Raw genomic sequence first — 26,279 nt, forward strand, 5'->3', positions numbered from 1 at the left:
GCTAAATGTCTCACAAATCAGTTCACAGAATTCCCTAGCACTCAGGGCAGTTAAAGTGGTCTCAAACTGGATTATTTCTGCAGTGTGTTTGGGACCAAGGTCTCTTGGAAGTCTCTCACTCATAATGTTCATCATACGTTGAAGTCAACTCGACAGCACAGAACAACTGGAATATTGTCACACTGGTGACCTGGACATAGAGGATAAGACTCAGTTGTCTAGCGCAACTACTTAAAATTAAGAATAATGCAAGCTTGATTTAAAGAACTGTTGTTCATTAGAATGATGCTTGCTTTATTGCCTTAAGTCCAATTCCATCATAAATGGTTGCAAAGTTATTTAATTGACATCAGTTCTTTTTATTTAATGTTGCTATTTATACCCTGCCATTTTTCCTAAGTAGGGCACACCATGGCTATAAATGTTTTAAGGATAGCATGTGAATATTTTAAATATATAGATATTAATTAATGTGTGTGCCTGCCAGCTGCTGCCAACACACAAATCACAGGAGACTGCAGATTATGGTTGAAAGGAGTCATCCAAGCAAGGAGTAGGAATCCCCAGCTCGGCCCTGAGCTTCCCACTTTAACTATGGAGAAAGTTACTTTTCTGGGCTACAGAAGCAGTCCAGAAAAGTAACTTGTCCTCCTTTCTGCCAGGCTGTCACATGGGATTAATACTGTGGGTGGGCAACATCAAATCATGATCTTGTCTTTTGCCAAGGCTTGTGTTCTGGTTCCCTGGCATGCCCGCCAGCTGGCCACATCTCCTTGGCATCCCAAGAATCATAGAATCATAAAATCATAGAAACGGAATAAACCACAAGGGCCATACAGTCCAACCCCATTCCGCTGTGCAGGAAATCTCAATCAAAGCATCCCCAACAGATGGCCATCCAGCCTCTACTTAAAGAACTCCAAGGAAAGAGACTCCACTACACTCCGAGGGAGTTTGCTCCACTGTCGGACAGCCCTTACTGTCAAGAAGTTCTTCCTAATGTTGAGGTGGAATCTCTTTTCCTGGAGCTTGCATCCATTGTTCCGGGTCCTGTTCTCTGGAGCAGCAGAAAACAAGCTTGCTCCCTCCTCAATATGACATCCTTTCACATATTTAAACAGGGCTATCATATCACCTCTTAACCTTCTTTTCTCCAGGCTAAACATACCCAGCTCCCTAAGTCGTTCCTCATAGGGCTTCATGGTTTCCAGACCCTTCACCATTTTAGTCGCCCTCCTCTGGACACACTCCAGTTTCTCAATGTCCTTTTTGAATTGTGGTGCCCAGAACTGGACACAATATTCCATGTGGGGCCTGACCAGAGCAGAATACAGTGGCACTATTAATTCTCTTGATCTAGACACTGCAGCCTAAAACCACATTGGCCTTGTTAGCTGCCGCATCACACTGTTGACTCATGTTCAACTTGTGGTCTACTTGGACTTCCAGATCCCTTTCACATGTAGTTTCATTCAGCCAGGTGTCCCCAATCCTATATCTCAGCATTTCATTTTTCTGCCCTAAGTGCAGTACCTTACATTTCTCCGTGTTGAATTTCATTTTGTTAGCTTTGGCCCAGCTTTCTAGTCTATTCAGATCATTTTGAATTTTGATCCTGTCCTCTGGAGTATTAGCTATTCCTCCTAATTTGGTGTCATCTGCAAATTTGATAAGTATGCTCCCAATTCTGTCATCCAGGCCATTGATAAAGATGTTGAATAGCACTGGCCCGAGGACAGACCCCTGTGGGACCCCACTGGTCACTTCTCTCCAGGATGAAAAGGAGCCATTGTTGAGCACCCTTTGGGCTCGGCCGGTCAACCAATTACAGATCCATTTAACAGTTGCCTTGTCTAGCCCACATTTTACAAGCTTGTTTGCAAAAGAACTGCATAGGCTGCACTTCAAGACCATATTATTTATTGTGTGTGTGCGTGTGCGCATGTATATACACAGTGCACCCGTGCCATATGTGGATTTGAGCTTACACTAAAGCTGCACCACAGGAAAAACAATGGTACACACGCTGCATGCATGCACCCCATTGTTTTCATTGGGGTTTGAACATATGTGTTTCTTCCCTTACATGGTGGGATCCAGAACAGATCCCCCACGTAAGGGAAAGGTCCACTGTATATACATACATACTTTCCTTTTCCCAAAACTGGGACTCAGGGCGTCGTGGAATATTTAAAAATACCAGTGGCTGCTCATGGCGCAAGCAATGGGTGGAGTGTGGGTCCCTCCCCTCCTTCCCCTTGGTTCATGAGCCTCTCTCCATCTCTTCTCCCAGGCACCAAATTTGAGAGGCAAAGCCTCCAACCTACGTTCTTTGCTGTCGATATCCCGAGAGGTCTAGGATGGTTTTCCGCGGGAAAGACCTGAAGAGTTTTTGCACCTGTTGTTTCCATGACAACAGCCTTTTCTTCTGCGTCTCTGTAAACGCCTGCCCAAGAGAGGAGGGGGATGTAAGAAATAAAACAAATTACTGTTAAGGAGTACAAAGTGGTAATAGCAATGATGGGTAATTAACAACACATTGTGATAAATCAATGCAACAAGGAGAAATAACACATTGTACAAAGTCAACAAAACTGCAATCAAGCAGTAGGTTGTGAATGCAAACAACGTTTTCTAGCAGCCTTGACCCAGCTGATTACCCTTTGGAGAAAGACAAGTTGAGGTTCTTTGTGTGGTGGGCCATCAGAGCAGCCTCCATTAACCAAGGTCTTGAACTGCTTGGAGAAAGTACTCCAGTGATAGTTTCTCGAGGGGGATAAAGGATTGCTTCTTTTGAGCCCTTAACACTAATTAAGGCTCTTGCAAAGCCCATCCACCTGTATTGAGTGAGGATTTGCCAGTTGGAAAACTGTTCAGTGGAAATCCTGTTTGATGCTGGCAGAGAGTGTAAAGCCTTGCCAGAGAACTTATGTTTCGACATGCGGAAAGGAGATGGCTGCATCACCAGGTAATGCCACAAGGGATCTCATGTGGCATGCCCCTTGACTGATTACTAGTCATTTGGGTTGGGAATGGGGAGCTGTGCCTCAACACCATCTGGTTGACTTTGTTATTGTTGTGTGACTTCAAGTCATTTCTGACTTATGACAACCATTGCCAAATCTTCTTGGCAAGATTTGTTCAAAGGTTTGCATTGCCAACCATGTCCATCCAGCCTCTGTTTAAAGACCTCTAAGGAAGGAGACCATTACACTCTGAGGGAGTTTGTTCCACTGTCAAACAGCCCTTATTGTCAGAAAATTCCTCCTAATGTTGAGGTGGAATCTCTTTTCTTGGAGCTTGCATTAATTGCTCCGGGTCCACACACCATCTCCAAATGCATCTGAGGCTCAAGTCCATGAAAGCTCATGCTACCAACTTTCTATGTTTCTTAGTCTCAAAGGTGCTGCAATGCACACTGATTTTCCATGCTAACATGGCTATGCCTTTGAATTAATCTCCTAGCCAACTCTAACTCTGACTCTTACTCCTCTCTATCTCTTACCCTGACTAACATCTATTTCTAACATCTATTCCTAGACTCAACTCTCATTCCAACTATCCTTCCCCAGCCAGAATGGATCCTCCGTGTAAGGAAGGCTGTACTGTAAATGCAAAAACTTTCCCCCCCAAAGGTCCATAGCAAAAAGTTCCTGCTCCATGTACAAATAATGGGGCTTCCTGAGCTTCCAGCCAGTCCTATTGGAGCTACTTTAAGCAAGCTTGCACATGGTAAGCTCCAGTTATCTTTAAACTTTGCTTCTGGTAAAAGTAATTTTTACAGGAAAGCTCCAAGCTTTGACAAGAAGGCTCCAAAGGAAAGGAAACTGATCTGAGCTTCTCATAGGCTAGCTTACAATCTGGACAGTAGCAAGCAACCCAGGATGGCCCCTAATGCGACATCCATCCAACAAATTGAGAAGGCCCTCAAGACTCTTCAAGGGTCAAAATCAATGAGAGGTTAATTGCGTGAATGCAATTAATGTACAACTTGAGCAGCTCTGGGGCTATGGGAGATGGTGGAGTGGAATAAAACCAGCTGCTCCAAAGGCGGCTCTTCCGATCTTCTTGGCTGGAAATGTTGAGACTACAAGTCCTAATGGCCATGTTGTGGAGAGGATTTGGGGACTTATAGTGCAAAAAATAGAAGCTATTTTTTAAAGCTATTTTGTTTGAACTTACACTGCGAGCTGCTTTTGTGAGAAAAGTGGGTAGAAATACCTAAAGCAAATAAATAAATAAATAAAACTTTGCCAACCTTTGGTGAAGGCATTCTTGTCTCAATAACCCCCCTTCCCCAAATTGGTCAGCTATTCCTGATTGCTCAGTTTCATTGAAGTTGATAGCTTTGGTGATGAACTTTTCCTCTCTGCTTTTTATATGGCGGTATTGTGTATTCAGAGTAGGTTTCCTCTGAGGCTGAGAGAATGTGATTTGCCCAAGGGCACCCTCTGGGTTTCAATGGCCAAGTAGGGATTGAAACTCACATCTTCCAAAGTCCTAGTCTGAACTCAAAGTCCTAGTCTGAACTCAAACCGCTACATTGGCTTGGTTTCAAAATTCTGTGGTGGTTATTACACTGAATTTTGCTGTTGTAGTTGTTTCCAACTTATGGCAACCCTAAGGCAAGCCTATCATGGAGTTTTCTTTGTTCAAAGGAGGTTTGCCTTTGCATGCCTCTGAGGCTGAAAGTGTGTGACTTGCCCAAGATCACCCAGGCGGTTTCCATAACCGAGCAGGGATTTGAATCTACTGAATTTGATTAGACATTTTACAACTATATGCAGCAATACGGGGTTTTTGGGTTCTGTTTTACGATATGTCACCTGATGGATTATATATATATATATATATATATATATATATATATAGATATAGATATAGATATATAGATATACAGACGCAGACACACACACACACACACACACACACACACCCCTCTGTCTCTATATAGGTTGAGTCTCCCTTATCCAAAATGCTTATCCAAATGTCCGGAAGTGCTTTGGATGTTGGATTTTTTTCAGATTTTGGAATATTTGCAAATAAATGAGCTGTCTTGCAGAGGGGACCCAAATCTAACCATGAAATTCATTTATTTTTTGTATACACCTTATACACATATACTGAAGATACTTTTATACATATTTTAAATAATAAAAGAACTAGTTACTACATTTCTCCTCTGCAATCTCTCATCTCCATGCACCCAACCTAGCAATATATGTCCTACAAAATGTCATATTTACACACCCAGCCTCCCTTATCCAGAATTGCAAAATATTCCAAAACCCAAAACATTTGTCATGGATGGCTGAGATAGTGACACCTTTGTTTTCTGATGTTTCAGTGTACACAAACTTTGTTTCATTCATAAAATTTTGTATTATGTACATATATGCAAATGCAAGTATTCCAAAATAAATAAATAAATAAATATCTTTTTTTAAAAAACCCTCTAATCCAAAATCACCTCTAGTCTCAAACATTTCAGACAAGTAATACTCAACCTGTAGTGTCTTAGCGCTGGGAAAAGAGTTTTGTAAACATGGACTAGAAGTTACTCACCTCATGAATTAGGCATTTGTCGATGAGCTGTAGATAGGAACTTATATTCTCCTCATCTGGTCTGGAGACAAGGAGTTGGGTACACACTGCAAGCACCATTTTACAAGTGCGGTGAAGAGAGAGAAAGAAGGAAACTCATTCACAAGGGAAATTAGCATCTGGATCAAGACTTTTTAGAATGGACACTAACTGGTCCTCACTACAGTGACCTGGTGTGCATCTGCACTGTAGAAATAATACAGTTTGACACCACTTTAACTGCCATGGCTCAATGCTACTGAATCCTAGGGTTTTTGGTTTGGTGAGACACCAGCACCCTTTGGCAGAGAAGGCTAAAGAACTTGTAAAACTGCAAATCCCAGAATTCCAAAGGACGGAGATACAGTACTTTAAGTCAAACTCCCTTAAAGTCAAATGGCATTATTCCTACAGTGTACATGCACTCCTGAAAAAAAGAAAATTACCAATGGATTAGTCAACCACAATGAATGCGCGTCCATGCAGAGCCTAGATTCCATTCATGCCTTTCTGTGTTTAGTTCTCTCTTTCAGTCTGTGTTACTGTGTGGCGTCAACCTGGAATTACTCCACTTACAGTCTATTTATAAAAAGGAAGCAGCTGCTTGCTCTACATATGGAAAAGGGCCCAATTCAGGGGCAGGATGATACAGCCTCTTGCTTGCCACAAGGGGGCAGGTGCAGACATCAGAAGCAGCCTCATAGGCCCAAAACACACTGCAGAAATAATCCAGTTTGAGACGGTTTTAACTGCCCTGGTTCAGCGCTTTGGAATCCTGGCAACTGTAGCTTTATTGTGGCACCAGAGCTCTCCGACAGAAAAGGCTAGATGTCTCACAAAACTACAATTCACAGAATTGTACATGGCCCTCCACATTTGTAGCTTTCACTTTTGTGGATTTGAATATTCACTGATTTGATTAATTTGTTCTCTAAGAATCTCTAGGTTCTCCAGCAGGACTCTGCCAAACGCTGACCACAGAGTCACATTGGAGGACCTAGTGATTCCTAGAGAAATCACTTCTTTAGGTATTTGTAGGTCCTCCAATGCAATTTTGTGGTCAACCTCTGACAGATGTTGGTCACAGAGTTGTGATGGAGGCCTCAGAGATTCCTAGAAAGGTGTTCATTCTAGTTAAAAAGGGGGCAGTTTTTTATTTGCGTTTTTTCTTCACTTTCATGGGGGTCCTGGGTCCCTAACCACAGCGAATGTGGCTTGCTGTATTTAAAAAAAAATAGTCCAGCGCTTCACACTGAAACCAAAGCCAATCCATGAGTCTAAAGACCACCAGCAAACTAATCCCCATTGATTCCAAACAATCAGCTCTTGAAAAGAATACTAACCAATTGCTCTCATGCTTCCAACTTCTATCATTTAGTTAGTCTCAAGGATGCTGCGAGACTCCTTTGCAGGCTGATTTTCCAGACTAACACAGCTATGTCTTTGAATTCAATCACTCTTAGTTTGTCTGACGAATGACAACAAGGAAGCCTAGCAGAGAATGAAATTGAACCAGGTTGCTCACCTTTCCCCATCACCTTAGTGAACTGTCCCGGGATATCGCCTTCTGGCAGAGGGGCCCCACCAGATTCTCCCTCGCAGCCTGGCAAGTGAGAGTGATGGTGATGCATCCCTCCAGAGGCAGAGTCCTTGCAGTCGGACCCTTGGCTGTCGGAGCCGATCAAAGAAGTTGGGCGATGGGGCTCTGAATCCCGGCAGTGCTCATCCCCTGTCAAGTTCCGAGAAGAGTAAGCTTTGATTGGGGTGAGGATCATTTGGTGAAGCTCCTGCAAAGGGACACGGAGATTGCCCCCTTCGAGGATGTCCTATAGGTGAGGAAACACAGACAAACAATCCAGACTATTAATCTCTGCTTTCCAACTCCAAATCCCAAAGCAGCACTTTATCCACAGTGGATGGTGGCTTCCATGTCAGTGGAGCAATTCATTTGTAGTTGGGGGGATTCATGTGGAAATTCTAAACTTCCCTCTCTGAACTGCCAATGCTAATATTTCATGGGATGGAGCCAAGGCAGTTAAAGTGAAATCACAGTGCTATAATTGTGAAGTAAAAAAGTTGTTGTTGTGGGTCTTCAAGTTGTTTCCAACTTATGGGCAAGCCTAAGGTGAATTTATGGGGTTCACAGTGCTCATGAAGCATGTCTCATAGAATCATAGACATGGAAGACACCAAAAGGGACAGTCCCATCTCATTCTGCCATGCAGGAATACCCAATCTAAGCACTCCTGACAGATGGCTATCCAGCCACTGTTTAAAAACCTCCATCACACTCTGAGGCAGTGCATTCAATTTATGGCTTTTGGTGACCCTATGGATGAGAGCCATGCATGAACCCCTGTAGTCAACAGGGCTGCCTCTGCATGTGAGCTAATTATGCTAATAATAATAATAATAATAATAATAATAATAATAATAATAATAATGCAATGTTGGATTGAGGCCCTTTTGTGTTTTTACCCCTTCTTTACTAACAGATATTTTTTTAAAAAATCACCCAGCACCCTTTCGGTATCTAAAGCCTTTGAAAGATCCTTTGAAAAACACGCAACTAGAGCAATGGTTCCCAAATTTTGGTCCTTCAGGTGTTTTGGACTTCAACTCCCAGAATTCCTGACTGTCAGCCAAGTTGGTTGGTGCTTCTGGGAGTTGAAGTCTAAAACATCAGAAGGACCAAAGTTTGGAAATCACTGAACTAGAGGAAAAAAATGAAGGTATAGAAGTGTCTGAGCCTACATCCACATAAGAGTTTCTGTTGTTAGTCTTCTCTGATTCTTAAATACAAGATAAAACTGAGGGTTTGTTTTTTTTTGCAAATCCATGTATACTGTGTTTTCGTTTTGCATCAATTTTGTGTCCAAGCAACATGTTAGTAGATGATTCAAAAGAATTTCTAAATTGCCCTCCGTGTTCATACACAAAAATATCTTGAAAAAGTTACTTTTGGGGACTGCAGACCCAAGTTCCTGGGATTCTGGGTTCTGTAGCCCCCCCCCAAAAAAATGTGTGAAACCAACTTGTTAGGATGAACCCTGATAAAAGTAGAGTCTGTGACATTTTCTTCCCTGTCTGGGTAAACTTGCTTGCAGTAAAATCCTTTGTTTGTGTACTCAAAAGTAAATCTCCAAGCATTTAGCAGAACCTTTTAGTTTGCTTGAGAGCTGTCACATCAGAAAGGAAAATCTCAAGAGAAAAAGCTTGTTCCCCTTCACCTATGATTATACAATATACACTTCAGCCATCTCATGGTTGTGATTGTGTATTCCTAACCGTCAATTGAACACTTCAGTATTTCAAATGCGAGAGGGATATGCAGGATGAGGAAGAGAAGGGAGAGAGGGTATAATTGCTTAGAAATCATATAAAAAACCTGCAGGTTATTCCTTGGCCTTCAAGAGCTAATATTAACACCGAGAGAGATCTATTACAGCTTCATTACCTCCAGCAGGTTTCCTAAACACAGTCTTGTATTATAAATGAACAAAAGCTTAATAAACACACAAGCAACCTGCAGAGTGACTGAAGAGGCCCAAACAAAAATGGGTGGGTAGCTAACTCTACACAAATTATTTGCTTCAATATTATTTATGTAATACTAAGGCCATGTCCTCATGGGCCAAGAATACCCCAGGCACTAGTTCGGTGTATTGTGGCCGTCAAACGCTCCCAAATTCCCCATGTTCCCTGGGCACTCCAGAGCAATGCAGGGCAGCTGTTCACAAGTGCATACCACTGCGCCGTCCACGGCTGGCGTGGGTCACTCTGAGGTCAGAAACATGGTGCCCAGCATCAATCACATGGCTGGGTGCTTCATTCTGACCACAGGATCAGGGAGTGACCTGCACCTGTGCTGGAGGCAGGCAGCATAGTAGGACATGTGTGGGAACAGCTGCCTGGTGTCACTTTGGAGGATTTTCTGGGAAGATCCAGAACAAAGCATGAGTTTTAAAAACCTGTTTTAAGGGTGATATAATGCAGCTTCAGTGCTGAACCTGCCATACGTCATCAGGACAGTTTACACAAGAAGAAGGGATTGGGCCCTGAGTTGTCTAGACTGATCGCCCATGAGGATTTGGAGGAAGACATGTTATTTGGCCTATATGGACATGGCCCCAGTGAACAAAAGGTTTCAGCCTTTCGAGCAATTCAAAAATCAGAGTAAGGGCAGCTGTAATCACCTCTCCTGAAGTCTTTCTGCTGGCCTCACATCTTTTTATTTCTGTAGATTTCTCTCTCTCTTTCCTTCTAGGGTCCTCATGGGATCCCCCAACCATCCTATAGCCATGATCCTATTCAAAGCCAATGGAACACAAAGGAGTACTAGCATACTCACATGGGATCATTGGCTCTTGGGAAAGAAGGGTAGGAGGAGGCATCCAGCCAGCCAGCTGCACAGGCCATTCCAATATTTGGCTGGGGGCTTCCTAGCATATCAATCATTTATTAACCTTTATTTATGAAGCGCTGTAAATTTACACAGCGCTGTACATGCAATCTTTTTAGTTAGATGGTTCCCTGCCCTCAGGCTTACAATCTAAAAAGACATGACACAGAAGGAGAAGGGAGTGGTGAGAGGAAAGGGTAAGAGGTCCAGCAGTTCCTCTCAACCTCCGAGGCCTGGTCCAAGGCAGATGGACTGAAGGGAGGGCTTGGCTTCAAAATGGAAGGTTAATCATTATCCAGGGAAAATACATACTCACAAGTAGGATTGGCCTTTTTGGTCAGGGTTTAGGGATACTTACCTATTTATATTCTTGATGTACACAGCTTTGATCATTGGAAAAGCGGTATATAAATAAAGTTTTATTATTTATTATTATTATTATACCTTTGCCCTGAGTAGGACTGACCCACAAAGTGAGCAGGCTATTGCACTGCCGAGTATAATTACTACTACAGTAGGATTCTAACTTGGTTCCGATCTCTGTGGACAGGTCTACAACAGCTAGAATAAATCTAGACTGCTCCTGCAGTATTCTGGCCTCAGTGCTTCTCCAAATTTCTGCCCCCCCCCGCCCCCATTATGTTCTGGAGGATGCAGGGTAGCTGCCTATACACGTGTCCTCTTGTGTTGCCTGGTGCCACTACAGCTGGTGTGAGTGCTCCTTCTGAGGTCAAAAATGAGGCACCCAGGGTGAATCACATGGCTGGGTGCCTCATTGTGACATTGGAGGGAGCAACTTGCACCAGCCATGGTGGGACATTGTGTAAAAAAACTGCTTAGCATTGCTCTGGAGCACTTCAGATTTCCCTGGAAAATCTGGAGCATATGCTTTATAACACAGTTTAAGACAGGGATGGCCTGAATTCAATGCAGAACTGACCTCACATTGTGAAGACAGTCCACAGCCAAATCAGGACTTTGTCCCTGTGTCAAAGTGTGGAGTGAGGGGACTGGTCCATTTGGCCTGGGTAGACATGCCCTTCATTTTCTATTGTTCATTTCTTTCTGGTCAATTTCTCTCCATTCCCTTCCTCCTATTTCCCTTTAAGAAACAGAACATACTGTGACATTAGAGCAGAGCAGCCCATGGCAACACAGACACAAGAGACAGAAAAGAAATACTTTAGCTAGTGATTCCCCTAAAGCACAGAGTAAGTGAGAGAAGGAAAAAAACAAGAAGGAAAAAATTAAGAAATTAGTAATATATTTTACTGAAGGGACAGCCTAAAGCTCATCAGTTCTGAAAGAAAACCGGAGTCAACTCACCCTTTCCAAGGACTTGAGAAGGTTCTGCCTCTCTTTTAGCTTTTGGATACTGATCACAATTTTGTGCCTTGCGCCTTTGGTAACATTCTGCAATGGCAACACAAATTTCAACATTAACACACATGCACAGGGATGCCAACACAACAAGAACAATGCAATATATCATTCAGGATGGCACAAAGCAATTTAAAGGCCTCAAGAGGGTTGCAATATTTAACCAACTACAGTCGACCCTCCACATTTGTAGCTATGACTTTTACAGATCTGATTATTCATGGATTTGACTAACAGGAATTTCTAGGACCTCCAGCATGACTCTATGGCCACTTTCCATCAGACATTGACCATAGGTTGGGATGGTGATAGAAAGCAGAGTTTGGGAAAATAACCACTTTAGGCAACTTTTCCCAGAATCCCCTAATTGGAAAAAGTTGCCTAAAGTGGTTACTTTCCCAAACTCTGCTTTCTATCACCAACCCAACCTATTGGAAATCCCTTACTAGGTAGTATAACTTACTTGAGCCTCAAGCTGACACTCTGTCAGGGCCATCATTTCATCATACGTCATCTGGGAGAAAAGGGCAGCATATTTGTGGAGGCGCAAACTTTTGAGCCAGGCAGGAACATCTGAAAGTTAAAGTGACAAAAGTGACAAATAAATATTAAGTAGTAACTGCTGAGTGCCAGTGTGGTGTAATTTCCATGTTTATAGTCCCCTCAGTCTGGATGTACAAGGTGCATCAGGCAATGGTGCTCCTTGTGGGTCTACATAGATCATCCTAATTGGGTAAAAGTAGCACCATATTTACTGGTGCAACAGTTCCTCTTATACACAACAATGTGCTCACTGTGATCACAGCCTATGTGAAACCTCACACTCAGTTACAGCTAAATGCTTTGCACAAAACTATGTTTGAAGAACATTTGGAAACTGCAACTGATCCAAAATGCTGTGTTCAACTGAAAGCCAAAAGAAATGCTCTTATTTTCAAAAACAAAAAGAAAGAATTAATTATCAATTACTTTCCAATGCACAAAGGTTCTTAATTAGTCTCCAGTGTACAAAGCACTCACTTTAAAATCCTGCCCACTTGTGACTTTTTGTATTTTGCTTTTGCAACTGTAACAGTGAACTTCACAACAACTGCCTCATTTGAACAAATAACTTCATGATCTTGCTTGCACTAAACACTATTCAGATTTTAGAAACTATTGTGGCAAAATATCATGTATGCCAATGGCGAGTCTTGATCTGATGATTAGTTGGTGTTTAGTTCTGAGGAGACATAACAACCGCACCCTGTATACACACACCCCAAGGGTCCTGGCCTGCCATTTGAAAACCATTGAGCTAAAGCATCCCCAGCTATGCAGCCTCTTTCAGGAGATGGTCATACCCTACCATTTTGCTAGGCAATTGGTTCCATTGCCAAAACACTCATTACTAAAACATTCTTATTTAAGAAAGATTTTTAATGTTCAAGCAGGGAAGGTTTTTAATGTGAATGTGGATTTTATCTGTTTTTAACTTTGGTATGTTTTTAAATAAGTTTTATAGTATTTTATGATGTTTTAATACAATGTTTTTAAACCTATCAATAAACTTTTTTTTTTTTACCATTTTAATATTTTGTGGAAGCTGCCTTGGGTCCTGGCCTGGGAGAAAGGCAGCATATAAATAAAATAAAATAAAATAAAATAGAAACTGTCAAGAAGTTCCTTATGAAGAATGCCTTGACTAGCTTGGAAGAAGACTGAGGCGCATTACAGACGGGCCTAAGAGACGCCGTCCTTGTGCCGCAATTACGCGCGAGGGACGGCGCTTCCGGACGCTCCTTGCCCCTCGTGCGTAAACGATACGTCAAGATAGCAGCACCCTATACAGATGGGCGCCGCCATCTTGACGTAGCGGACGCTCTGCGTCCGCACGTCCAAACCCGGAAGAGACATTGCGAGTGCGCGCTTTGGCACCCGCGGCGTCTCTTCCGGGTTCCTGGAAGGAGCGCGATTTGCGCGCTCCTTTTTTGCTCTGTGAGGGAGTCGCGCGGTTTGGCTGCTGTGGCTCCCTCACGGAGCAAACAGCAGTGGCCCAAAACCGCCCCTTTTGGGAGGTCTGTAACGGGCCTGAGTAAAGAGCATTTTGCTGCAATCACTGGCTCTGCAAATTTCTATGGCTGGCCGTAATGAGATTGTATGGGAATGGGAAACTGCAACAGTGGAGCCAATATGATGTAGTGGTTTGAGCAACGGACTAGGACTCTTGAAGACCAGGTTTTGAATCCCTGTTCAGCCATTAAAACCACTGGGTGACAATTTCTCATCCTGAGAGGAAGGCAAGACAAAACCCATTCTGAACAAACCTTGCCAAGAAAATCCCACAAAGAGGTTCACCTTAAGGAGGTCAATTGGAAAAAACTAGACAGCAGGCAAGAATGAATAGGAATGGGACAGCAATCTGTAATGTTGCATCATGTTAATTGTTGGGTGGTTGTTTAAAAAAATATTGTGAGACATGTCAGAAAGCATGGCAAAAATAAAGTATGGTGATGTTGTAGCTTTGAGTTGCTTTTGAGCCCCTTAGGGGAGAAAAGTAGGATGGAAATTAAATGTATAAAATATATGTATAAATGCAGTCGGCTCTCTGTATTGGTGGAAGTTTGGTTCTGGAAACACAAACACATCCTATAGATATCAAAAAATGTGGAACCTTAAGTCCCATTACCATCAATGGAGACTGACATGTGTGCTGCTGTATTGGCGGCTGCATGCACACACCACCATTGATGGTAATGGGGTGGGAACATCCATGGATGCTCCAATCTGTGGATGGCTAGTCCGCTAAAAAGGAGGACTGACTGTAAATAAGCAGCCAGTATATTAAGCAATTTTTAAAAATATATATAGAATTAATACAATATTATCTGTATTTGCTGTTGCAACTTGGAAGGCAACAACCTCCACCAATACAAAGGGCCAACTGTATTTATGCATTCATTTTAGGATTAGAACAAACAAAATCAGTTGTAAGGCAAAGGATTCTAGATATTGAAAGTCAGACAGAAATTGCTGCCTTTTCCAATTACTCATTTGCAAACAATCAAATGTTGGCTTCTAATCCAGCTACATACTTATATTATGTTATAGTGCCTATATTTAGGAGAGCTTTATGATTAGCTCGATTCAATGTTCTCCCAACAGCAATACTGGAAGGGAAATATGGGGAAATCTTCTATGAATTCTGATTCTGTCCTTGTGATACTGGTGCTATAGAAACTACAGCTCATGTGCTTTTTAATTGTCAATGTTATAAGGAGATTTGCCACCAGCTGATTACCCACCCCTCTTTTAATTAAATTTCCAGGACACACTGATGCTTTTTATTTATGCTATTTGTTGGATAGTCAGAACCAAACTGTTATACTTAAAGTAGCAAAATTTTGCTACATTATGTGTAAAATATGTCTCCAGATAGTGACGATTGATGTTAGATGGCAAACCCTCACCATACTTTATTTTTGCCATTCTTTTTCACATGTCTCACAATTTTTTTTAAACAACCACCCAACAATTAACGTGATACATCATTAATGTGCTATGGAAGCCGCTTTGGGTCCTGGCCTGGGAGAAAGGCAGCATATAAATTAATAACATTAATGCATTACTACACACTTGAGCAACATGGCAATGACTTGAATAAAGGAATAGAGGGCCTGCTTAACAAAATTACAGATGACACCAAATTAGGAGAAGTAGCTAACACCTCAGAGGATAGGATCAAAATTCAAAATCACCTGAATAGATTAGAAAGCTGGCCAAAACTAACAAAATGAGGGAGATATGTAAGGTACTACACTTGGGCAGGAAAAATGAAATGCATAGATACAGAATAGGGGACATTTGGCTCAATGAGACTATGTGTTAAAGGGATCTAGGAGTCCAAGTAGACCACAAGTTGAACATGAGTCAACAGTGTGATGCGACAGCTAAAAGGGCCAATGCAATTAGAGGTTGCATCAATAGAAGTATATTATCTAGATCAAGGGAAGCAATAGTGCCACTCTTTTCTGCTTTGATCAGGCCCCACCTCGAATACTGTGTCCAGTTCTGGTTACTACAATTCAAAAAGGATATTGACAAGCTGGAGTGTATGCAAAAGAGGGTGACTAAAATGGTGAAGGGTCTGCAAACCATGCCCTATGAGGAGAGACTCAGGGAGCTGGGTAGGTTTAGCCTGAAAGCCCAGTTTAAGTATTTGAAAGGATGTCATATTGAGGATGGAGCAAGCTTGTTTTCTGGTGCTCCAGAGAATAGGACCCAGAGCAATGGATTCAAAAACTACAGGAAAAGAGATTCCACCTTAACATTAGAAGGAACTTCTTGACAATAGGAGCTGTAGGACAGTAGGAACACATTCAACCGTGCGTTCAACAGTGGAACACACTCCCTCCGAGTGTGGTGGAATCTCCTTCTTTGGAAGTTTTTAAACAGAGGCTGGATGGTCATCTGTCGGGGGTATGTGTGTGCTTGGATTGTGAATTCCCGCATGGCAGAATGGGGTTGGACTGAGTGGTCCTTGTGGTCTCTCGCAACTCTGTGATTGATTCTACACAAAGGGAGTGCTTAGCACTGCTCACTCCAGAGGCCTGGGGTCTTTTTGGCCAGAGAGCTTGTCCCAAGTTCTGAGGGAAACCTGCGTGGGGCAGAGCAACTAGCAGAGTGCAGTTGGAAGCAACAGCATGGAGGAGTAGCAAAGGACAAGGAGAAGGAGGGCTCTGCATTGTCAGCCAGGTGCTTCAGCACCAGGGACAGTTCCCAGGCACAAACGAAAACTGCGCCCTGTTCCTACAGATTTTTTTCCCCCCAAATCCGGAAACGTTTCTGGAAACTTTTCCACCACTGCTATATTTTGTCATTTATACATGCATCTCTCTCCATTTATGCATAATCATCTAAGCTACATCTTGACAAAATGCAGGCCCATGACTAACGTCGTCACTTTCTTTTTCTTCCTCCTCTATGATTTTTAACACCTTTGTCTGATGAAGGAAGAAGCGGAGCTTCGAAAGCTTGCGACATGTATATTATGCATTTGGGGTGATTCAATAAAGGGTTTGTGGATTTCTGACGATATTGGACTTTGCCATATAGTCAACGAGAGAGTCAGTTGTGGTTTGGGTGCTTGACTACGACTCTGGAGACCAGGGTTCGAAACCCAATTGGCCATGAAACCCCTTGGGTGACCTTGGGAGGTCACACATTCTCAGCCTCAGGTGAAGGTAATGGCAAACCTCCTCTGAACAAATCTTGCCAAGAAAACCCATGATAGGTTCTAGGTTCAACACAAGTTGGAAGGACTTGAAGGCACACAACAACAATATGGCCAACACAGCAACCCCTGGTTATGTTATCTAAGCTGCTGTACTACAATCAATCCTGTAGTGAAACAGAAGGTTCAATTAGTCATGATGAATCAATTTTTTCTCAGTTTGAAATAGAACTGAAAAGTACAGTTGCCCCCCCCACCACCACCACACATACATGTTCAATGGTTTTCCTTTCGTGGATTTTATGATTTGCAGATTTGATTAATACAGTCCGTCCTCGCCTTACGCAGGGGATCCGTTCCGGATCCCTCCACGTAAGGCGAATTCCACCTATGCTCGAGCCCCATTGGAAACAATGGGGCTCGTGTGCGGCGGCGCGGGGCGCAAGCACCCATTCAATTGAATGTGACGCGCCACCCCGCGCACGCCCCACGGCTTGAGCGCGTATGCTCAAGGCCGCATATGGCGCGGGCGCACTGTATGTACTCCCGAGGAATCTCTAGGTTCTCCAGTAAATTCTATGGCCAGCCTCTAGAGATTCCTAGAGAAGTATTCTCAGGTTAGGGAAAAAAAAATAGTGTTTGCAATTTTTATTTATATTTGCATTCATTTTTTTCACTTTCTTGTGGGATAGGTGAGAAAAGGCGCCACCCTAACCACTGCAAATGTGGGGCAACGCCTGAGTGAGCGAAGCTGAAGGCACACTACAGCTAAACCTCAGGGAAAGAAAGTTAAATTGTTGGTGTAAGTAAGAGGAGCGGGCAACTATGGAAGACTAAGGAGACATATTAGCCCTCCTGGAGATTTCAGAGGGCATGTTTTGGGCCTTCCTGGGTCCCTAGATGGCATTTTGGGATATTTTGCGGCCCACAAAGGGGAAGGGGTTGGAAAAAAAATCACAAAATTTAGTTTTGAGTCCTGGGGGACTCCAAATATGTCAAAACGCCATTTATGCCATAGATACCAATTATGGGCATTTTGGAACAACCCCCCCTAGGAGCCACAAAAATGGTCCTGGGAGCCACATGTGGGTGCACATTTTCCATCGCCAGTTGAGAAATATCAAGTACAGTTCTCTTTAGGTACCTGTCCTTAAAGGATATTATTCTTTCTGGTGCAGTCTTTAACCAAAAGCCTGGGCAGACCAACATGGCTTTGGGTCTTTTTTCCTTTGTGGAATCTCAGAGGTTTGGAGGGGAAATTTGGGCTCTAAGTTCACTTGATCCTTTTCTAGTTCTGCCCATTTTATGAAAGATACAGGCTACAAAATGTATATATTCCTCTCCCTCTGCCTTGTTGCTATTTCCACCCTCACACATCCTCCCTCCATGCCAGTCCCTGGGTAATCCACTCAACAAAAAGGAAACACTTCTCAAGATGATGACTGCATAACATGCAAATCAGTGGCTATCCATGGCTAGATCTGCACCACACCTCTCCATATGGACATCAAATTGCAACCTCTCTCTCTTGAATTTTGGTCCTTGCATGCTCTCCCTAACTCAGTAAGATCTAGTTTCACACAACAAATCTAGTTTCTTAAGGATTGCCTGAAGGCTGTTTAAACAGTGCTAAAATATAAATCCCATCTTAAAAAGCCAGATCTTTTGTAAAGCAGAAAGAATGGTCATGTCACTCAGACTAGAAAAGTTAGTGCTGTTTCAAGGGAGGCAATAGATGGGAATTGAACACAAAAGTTACGGCATGTGGGTCAGTGGGGAGCTCAATCAGTTCCAGGTATTTGTCCAAATTTTATACAGTTAACCAAAGTGTAGAATATTACGCCCCAATAAGAAGTTCATGGACAGATCTTTCAAAGCTGAACTCTGATGAGAGCTGCATCTGAACTGCAGAAATAACACAGTTTGACACCACTTTAACAGCCATGGCTCAGTGCTATAGTATACTGGGATTTGTAGTTTGTCTTGGCACTTCAGCTTTCTGACAGAGAAGGCTAAATACCTCACAAAACTACAAAGCCCAGAATTCTATAGCATTCTGCAGTGCAGTTGCAACCAAGGACTAATTGCTCTTGATAGACTTATCCCTCTTTTTCCTATTAAAACTAAAACTTCTACTACAATATCCTACAATACAAAGAAGCAAGTGCTAATTTTTTTTTTTTGGTACAATACATTCTAAAATGAGACTATGTTAGGTTTGGATAGTATATCTCCATGTGTGGAGTTGTGTACCAATGTGTTGTGTCCCTTGTAGTGCATGGTAATGCTGTGCAATGAAATGCACAATCAAAGGAGTCCCATACATCAATTTCAGCAAGGTCAGGCAGACGCACAGCAGCCAATAATGTGCATTTGCATGTGCCATGGCACTATATAATGCCGTTCCTCTGCATCTTTAGTTTCTTTTAAGAAACAATTAAAAACGCATCTATTCCAGTTGGCTTTTTCATCTTAGGTAATAATGTTTTTTCTCTGCTCCTTGTTCTCTGTTTTTCGACCCCGGATTAGTGCAATATATTGTCTTTTTCTTGCCCCTAGTGAATTGTGATTTGTATAGATTCCCGTTCCTACCCCTAGTAATGATGTTTTTAAACTTTTTATATTGTGATGCTTTACCTGTATTTTATTGTTTCTTGTCTTGTAAGCCGCCTTGATCATGCAATTGGAAAGGCGGGATATAAATAAAAATAATAATAATAATAATAATAATAATTATTATTATTATTATTATTATAATATACAACTCTGTGACCTTGAACTGAATGTGGACATAGCACCAAATTGGCAACTGAAGATGTACATTGAAGTACGTCTGCAAGCACAACACACAGTGGTATCTCATGTGCAGCTCTGATTCTACAACCATTAAACTAAATGCAGATATTCTGCACCATTCAAAATGTCCAGCCACTTCTGTAGGGAAAACTATGCATGTATAAGACGTGTGTACTAGTGAACAAGCCGGAAGAAGAGGAAGAGGGACGGAAACCTTGGCACATCTTTCCACTCACCTTTCATACCACTCCCTTCCTCCTGGAATGTGTTACGAGCAGAAGTCTGATCTTCTAAGTGTTCACTCCCACCACTTCCCGAAGAGGCTACACTGCTTTGAGGAGACAGGGGGGCATGGTCGGAAGGGAGGCCTGGTGGTCCTCTAGCTCGCAAATCCTCATGAGACATCCATCCGTGTCCTAGAGGTTGGTTGGGCACAGTCATGGGCGGGGTAAGGGATACAGACCGTTTCAAAGGGCTGTGGTGGGTCTGGCTCGAGAGAACTGAAACAAAAAGGTGGGAACAAAATTAAAAACAAGGTATTTTCTTGCACCCTCTTTCCCAAAAGCTTAGCAGATCAATATTTCTATGTGCCTCATCTCTTTGATGCTCATAATTGTAACACTTTGACACCACTTTACCAGCCATGGGCTGCACCCTGTGAAACTTGGGATTTGTAGTTTGGTGCGGAATTTAGCATTATCTGGCCGAAAATGAGAGCTCTCTGGCTGAGAATTCCCAAGTGTCTCACCACACTATAAATTCTAGGATTTCACAGGATGCAACCCATGGCGGTTAAGCTGGTATCAAACTGCTGCAATTGTGTAGCCAAAACCTCTGTTTGGAATTGACATGTGGCAGGATGGGTCAACTAGGTGTTAAAAACGTTTGAGATGCATGCATGTCTCTGGATTACAACCACAATAGTCACGTCAATGGCTTATTCCACACCTTTTGCACTCCAAATGTTAATTTCGCCTTTTAGAGATTTCTATGAAATCCAAAAGCTTGCTATACTGCTAGGTACCTGCAAGCTTTTGTAACAAAGTTTAACTAGGCATACACTTTTGTCAACACCAAAAGTTGGTGACACCTCAAATTCTTGTATTTGCTGTTTTCACATTCCCATTTTCTGCCCCTTTTCTTTGGACACCTAAAGAGCATTTCTAAAGGCTTAATTAAATGTTAGAAATTGGGGAATGAATGAAAAATTCACAGGGGGAGAAAATGTTTTTCTAGGGGCATAATAACCTCATTTTGCCTTCCCTGCACCCACACCTTAATTTTTACTCAGCAGTACAGTAGAGGGGCAAAGTGACCTGTGGGATTTCTTTGTCTATCAATGTTTAGGAAGAGTCCAGAGACTGGCATAGGATAAATGGCAACTCATATGTTATTTTTCCTACTCAGAAGCAGAAGGGGAAATGGCTAAAGACATCCTTCCTGGCTCCAACATTAAGAAACTTTGGATCACTGCCCGCTTCCAACATGCGCTCTCCCTTTCTGGAAAAGTACTGCCACAACTGGTTCTTGGATAAGTCAACAGAGAACGGTAGCCACATGGCCAGGATAATACAGCATGGTCTTTGAAAGCTGCAGCTGGCATATAGCCATCAAGACTAGTAGCCACTAATGGCCCTTGCTTTCATGAATTAGTCCAATCCTCTTTTAAGTCACCCATATTGGCAACCATCACTACTGTCCACAATTTAACTATGTAATGTGCAAAGATGTACTGCATTCCTTTTGTTTATTCTCAATCTCACAGCATTTGATTTCAGTGGACAACTCCAGGTTCCAGTATTATGAGAGAGAAAACCACTTTGTCCACATGCTAATTTTATACTCTTACTTGCTTTTGCACAGGATTCACAAGTGAGAGGCAAGAGAGGGCACCTGTACCTTTAACAGTTGAACAAAAGGGGGAATTTCAGCAGAGGAGATAAGCAATACCAGCTCAAATTCCCTCTTCTATTACCATGAAAGCAGCATTCAAAAGTCTCCTTTTCACACAAAAGGAGTCTTCTTGCACCTGCTTTATGACAATATTTTAAGGGTCTTGCACCCATACACAAAGCTTACACTTATAATCTCTGTTTCCCAGTCTCAAAGGTGGTACTGGATCCCATTATGTCTTTATACAATTATTAAGACTGTAAGGAGCCCTGCCCTTTACTTCGTCTGACAACTGTACTTTTGCCTCATCACTTAGACAATCCTGCAATGGGCAGGGAGGCCTTGATAAATGAACTGCTGTAGAAATGCAAACAATTGGAGAGATGAGGGGTGATAAGATTCTCAGCCTATCTTATTGTAAGGAGCTGAATCGTTGAACTTGCCTGCCATAGTTTGGAGTCCTGAGCTAAACTCATTATTTTATTTGCTTGTTATCTGCTGACTCTTTGTTATTCACCTGCTTGTTATTTGCTGGCATAGAATGTGTTACATAGTACTGCTGTTAAATGATGGGACATACAGTTGTGTGTAAATTTCCAGAATTGTTGACTACCGTACATGCCTTTGTGGTTAAAGAGCAGATGGAAAGGAGTTGAGGCTGTAGCTCTGCCTCTTTGGAACATCTGGAGTGGGAGAAGGAGGTGGGAAAGGTGAAGGAAAAGAATGTTTTGCTTTTGACATGAATAAGAAAGCAAGCCACCAGCAGCGCCGCAAAAAGGAACCACTTCCGGGTGCTCCTTTTTTGTTCCGCAGCAGCGCCGTGCAATTTGGTTGCTGCAGCGTTCCTGCGGAGCAAAGAGAGGCACCGGGGAGGCGCCTCTTTCTGGCGGTCTGTACCCCGCCTATGAAACCCACTGGGTGACCTTGGACAAGTCACATGCTCTCAGCCTCAGGGAAAGCCAATGACAAACCTCCTCTGAGCAAATCTTGCCAAGAAAACCACATTATAGGTTTGTCTTAGGGGCACAATAAGTTGAAATCAACCTGAAGGCATACAACAACAACAACAACAACAACAACAACAACACTTTAATTAGGTTTTCCTAATGCTTGGTAACATCTAAAGTTTCATGAATAAGGGTTTGGTGAGTTTTCGCTTCTTGGATTGAATATCCACCTTTTATGTGGTCTTCCTCTTTTCTTACTGCCTTCCACTTTAACAGGCATTATTGTCTTTTCTAATAAGTCTAGGAAGCCATGGTTGTCCTGAAATAGCCTTTCGTGTGTGTATGTGAGAGAGAGAGAGTTGTGTGCCTTCAAGTCATTTTTTGACTTATGGTGACCCTAAAGCAAATCTATCATGTGGTTTTCTTGGCAAGATTCGTTTGGATGTTGAAGCTGAAGCTGAGAGTGTGTGACTTCCCAAGTAGGTTTCATGGGAAGAGCTGGAAATTGAACTCTTATCTCGAGAGTTGTAGTCCAACTCTCAAACCACTAAGCCACTCTCTTTCACAGGGCCACCAAAAGTTGAAGCTGATTTGATGGCAAATAACAAGGGTTTATCCTATTACTTTTGACAACGCAAGAATAAATGGTACCTAAGTCACTGAGCTTGGTCTTTGTGAAGATGCTACAGAGGACAAATTAGGAGTGACTGTACTCCCAAGTCAATGCCTCCTGAAAAGGGGATATGGGTGATCTTAGCCAATCATACAGTGAACAGGACAGCGTGACAATGGCAAGTTGCCAGTCAGACTTAGCTGTCAACAGTCTTTGCAAACAGGTGGGAAAAAACACACAAGCATCAATAAGGAGGGGGTGGTTTGTTTCACACTGTTGGAAATGGTTATGAAATACTGTCCATAGTTCTTTCTCAGCCAGAATCAATCATCTCATTCTGGTAATATTTTCTATGTAGCTGGGTTTCTTGGCATGAAAAGAAATGACTTGTTTGTTGTTTCTGTTCCCCCAGAGTTATTTCCCAGGGGCTTAATCACAGTACAAAGTTATAGCACTATCATTCCAATTCAACTTCCATGGCTGCATCTTGGAATCCTGAAATTTGCAGTTTAAGGAAGGGCATTGAGAAGTCTTTGCCAAAGATTTCTAGTGCCTCACCAAACTACAAAACTCGGGATTTCACAAAACAGAACCATGGCAGTTAAAATGAAATCATGGCACTATAACTGTGCAGTGTGAAATGGACCTCAGGTTTCTGAATTTGTTCCTCAATAATGTGTTGTTTGAGTTTTAAAAGCCCCAAATCCCACAAAATGACAATTGGAAAGACCTTCCCTAAGAAATATATATTTCTGGAACACTTGGGAGGAAGATGAAATAGTTATTCTGGAAGAGGACTGCCCTTTTACCGTCCCATATGAGAGCCCTTCTGTCAGGAAAAAACATGTAAAAATGCAAGGGGGAAGCCCCAAAATCTAAAAGACGGTATCAAAGGAACTGTAGAGATCAAGATTTTTTATGTGTGGGTGGGTATGCAGAAAAGCTGGGAGCAACCCATGCTATAAATAAGACACACGATGGTGGATGTTAAACGGGCTTTTTGAATGAGACCGCAATTTGTCATCACAAATCATTGCAAGCCCACAAGAAGAAGCATAATTACATTTTACAGTGGCCCTGTTTGAGAGCCAAGAGCACAGGGCAGGGAGCCTAGAATGGCTTCCCTGAAATGTGATCCTACACAATCAACTGCATGGGCCAACCCCATCCTGCTGTTGCTTGCCTTCCTAGATGTCAGATCACCAAGCAGAAACCAGGCATAAATTCTGGGCTGGCCCACAGTCATGCAAGTGCGCTCTGTTCATGAGCACTTACTTCCAAAGCTTGAAACCATAGAGCTGGAAGAGACCCCATGGGCCATACAGTCCAACCTCTTTTGCCATGCACAGATGGCCATCCGGCCTCTGTTTAAAAACCTCTAAAGAAGGAGACTCCATCGCACTACAAGGTAGTGTAGTCCACTGTCAAACAGCTCTTATCATCAGGATGTTTTTCTTAAAGTTTAGGTGGAATCTCTTTTCCTGTAGTTTTAATCCAGTGCTCCAGGTTCTAGTCTCTGAAGCAGCAGAAAACAAGCTTACTCCATCCTTGAAACGACTTCCCTTCAAATATTTAACCCCGACTATCATGCCACCTCTTAACTTTCTCTTCTCCAGGCTAAACATACCCAGCTCCCTAGGCCGGTCTTCCTAGGTCTTTGTTGTTTCCAGACCTTTCATCATTTTGGTCGCCCTCCTCTGGACACATTCAGAACTATGAATTCTCTTTGGTTTCCTTAGGATACAACTTCCAGAATCCCACCTCTGTTTTGGGAGTTATATGCTAAGGAAAAGGGAAAATAACATTTCCAAACACAACTTGCTGAGCTTAGACCATCTCATGTCTTTTTTTTTTCTCTTCAGTGCATGTTTTAATTCTTAAGGAGGAAAAAGAAAGCCATTTGAAAGGAACGTCATGTCTGCATGGAACAAAATTGCAAACACAGCTAGTACACTGATGTTTGGTGCAATATACTTGTATTTCTCCTTCTTCCCAGTACAGTACTTAAGGTTGGTACAGAGCACATCCCATTTTATACTCACAAAACCCCATGGAGTAGGTTAGTTCTGAGACAGAAGGAGCCCCTGAGGATGGTCAATCAGCTTCTAAGTGGGGGTTTGAACCCCTTTCCCCCTGAGTCCCAATGGATCTAAATATTGTACTACTCTGCACTGGATGACCCTATTGCCTTTATCTCATTCACTTTATCACACAAACCTTGTTCCTGCCGCAAACACATTAGTAAAGGTAATTCAATGCATACCAATGCATATTCATGCGTCTCTGCAATAGTGCAAATGGACCCTCACACTTTCTTCTATACTCCTCCCTAACACTGCCTTCCTGCCCTATGCAGAAAGTGCTCTGGAACAGCAAGAGGGGAATGGAGAAGAGGAGGAGATGCTGACACCATGTAACTGACCAATATAGAAACTGCTGTATTGCACCTGAGGACTACAAACTTTAATGGTGGCTCAAATGCCACTTGTGATAAAGTCTGCAAACAGCGTGGTTTATGCCTTTCTGGCAAGAAGGATCTTTTGCAACTAAAACATCCAAGGAAGCCCCAGCTGTGTGCAGGAGATCTCCCACCGCTCATGCAAAAGGATCTTTCAATTATGTTAAATTTTACTTTACAGGCAGAGAAGGAAACCACAACCACCAAAAGTTACATTAAAGCAAACAACAAAACAGGGGAGGCGGGATATGCTTCAGAACTGAAGATGGGCAGACATATCGATCAGACCAAATGGCCAGGGTAACCTTGGGGATTTCTGGCATTTCTTTTGCAGCATCTGAAACCAGCCTTTCCTTGATCACATTCTTGTAATAATTGTGCTCAAGATGTCTATGAGCTATGGGGATGCAGAGCCAACACGTAGCCTCAATTTTGGTGGGTGTAACTATAAAGGGAGCCAGTCTGGTTTGAGCATTGCACTACAACTCTGGAGACCAGGGTCTGAATCCCTGCTTAGTCATGGAAACCCACTGGGTGACCTCTTGGACAAGTCACGTTATCTCAGCCTCAAAGAAAGGCAAAGGCAAACCTGTGATAGGGTCATCATAAGTCAGAAACAATTTGAAGGCACAACACAACAACCAGAACAACCAGAAGTGATTCCTTGTCCTTTCTGAAACATCTCCCATACCAGTACTGCTTGCATGCCAACTCTGCACCCCTTGAGGCATTTTCTGGTCTTGAGGGATTCTTCTGACAATAATGTATCTGGTCAGAATTTCTTGTGTTCACGATGGAAACCTAGCACTCTGCGGGGAATGCAGGAGATAAAACATATTCCCTTGTTATAAGGCACGCCGAAGCAATGCCCAAGGCCTTCCTGAGGTTGGGTGCTAAGGGAGCAGTAATTGGACAGGTTGTCTCTCAGGGATGCTCAGCTACCCTTAGTAGGAAAATCCCAGGGACCTCCAGAGTTCAGGTGATGAATACACTGC

General features: G+C 42.6%; 1 protein-coding gene across 2 annotated transcripts in view; it reads right to left on the reverse strand.

Annotated features, from left to right (window-relative positions):
- SAMD4A (sterile alpha motif domain containing 4A) overlaps positions 1-26,279 on the reverse strand; it is a 140,313-nt gene that overhangs the window by 18,840 nt on the left and 95,194 nt on the right. Inside the window, exons 3-8 of one of the 2 annotated variants that reach the window (XM_042445288.1) lie at positions 19,610-19,873; positions 11,829-11,938; positions 11,312-11,398; positions 7,109-7,409; positions 5,566-5,651; positions 2,328-2,446 (exon numbers count right to left, since the gene is read on the reverse strand). In XM_042445288.1, the coding sequence (XP_042301222.1) occupies positions 2,328-2,446; positions 5,566-5,651; positions 7,109-7,409; positions 11,312-11,398; positions 11,829-11,938; positions 19,610-19,873 (967 nt within the window). The remainder of the gene's footprint in view (positions 1-2,327; positions 2,447-5,565; positions 5,652-7,108; positions 7,410-11,311; positions 11,399-11,828; positions 11,939-19,609; positions 19,874-26,279) is intronic. The other variant, XM_042445297.1, reaches the window with a different exon arrangement.

Source organism: Sceloporus undulatus, chromosome 1 (assembly GCF_019175285.1).
Source record: "Sceloporus undulatus isolate JIND9_A2432 ecotype Alabama chromosome 1, SceUnd_v1.1, whole genome shotgun sequence".
NCBI classification, from domain to species: Eukaryota; Metazoa; Chordata; class Lepidosauria; order Squamata; family Phrynosomatidae; genus Sceloporus; species Sceloporus undulatus.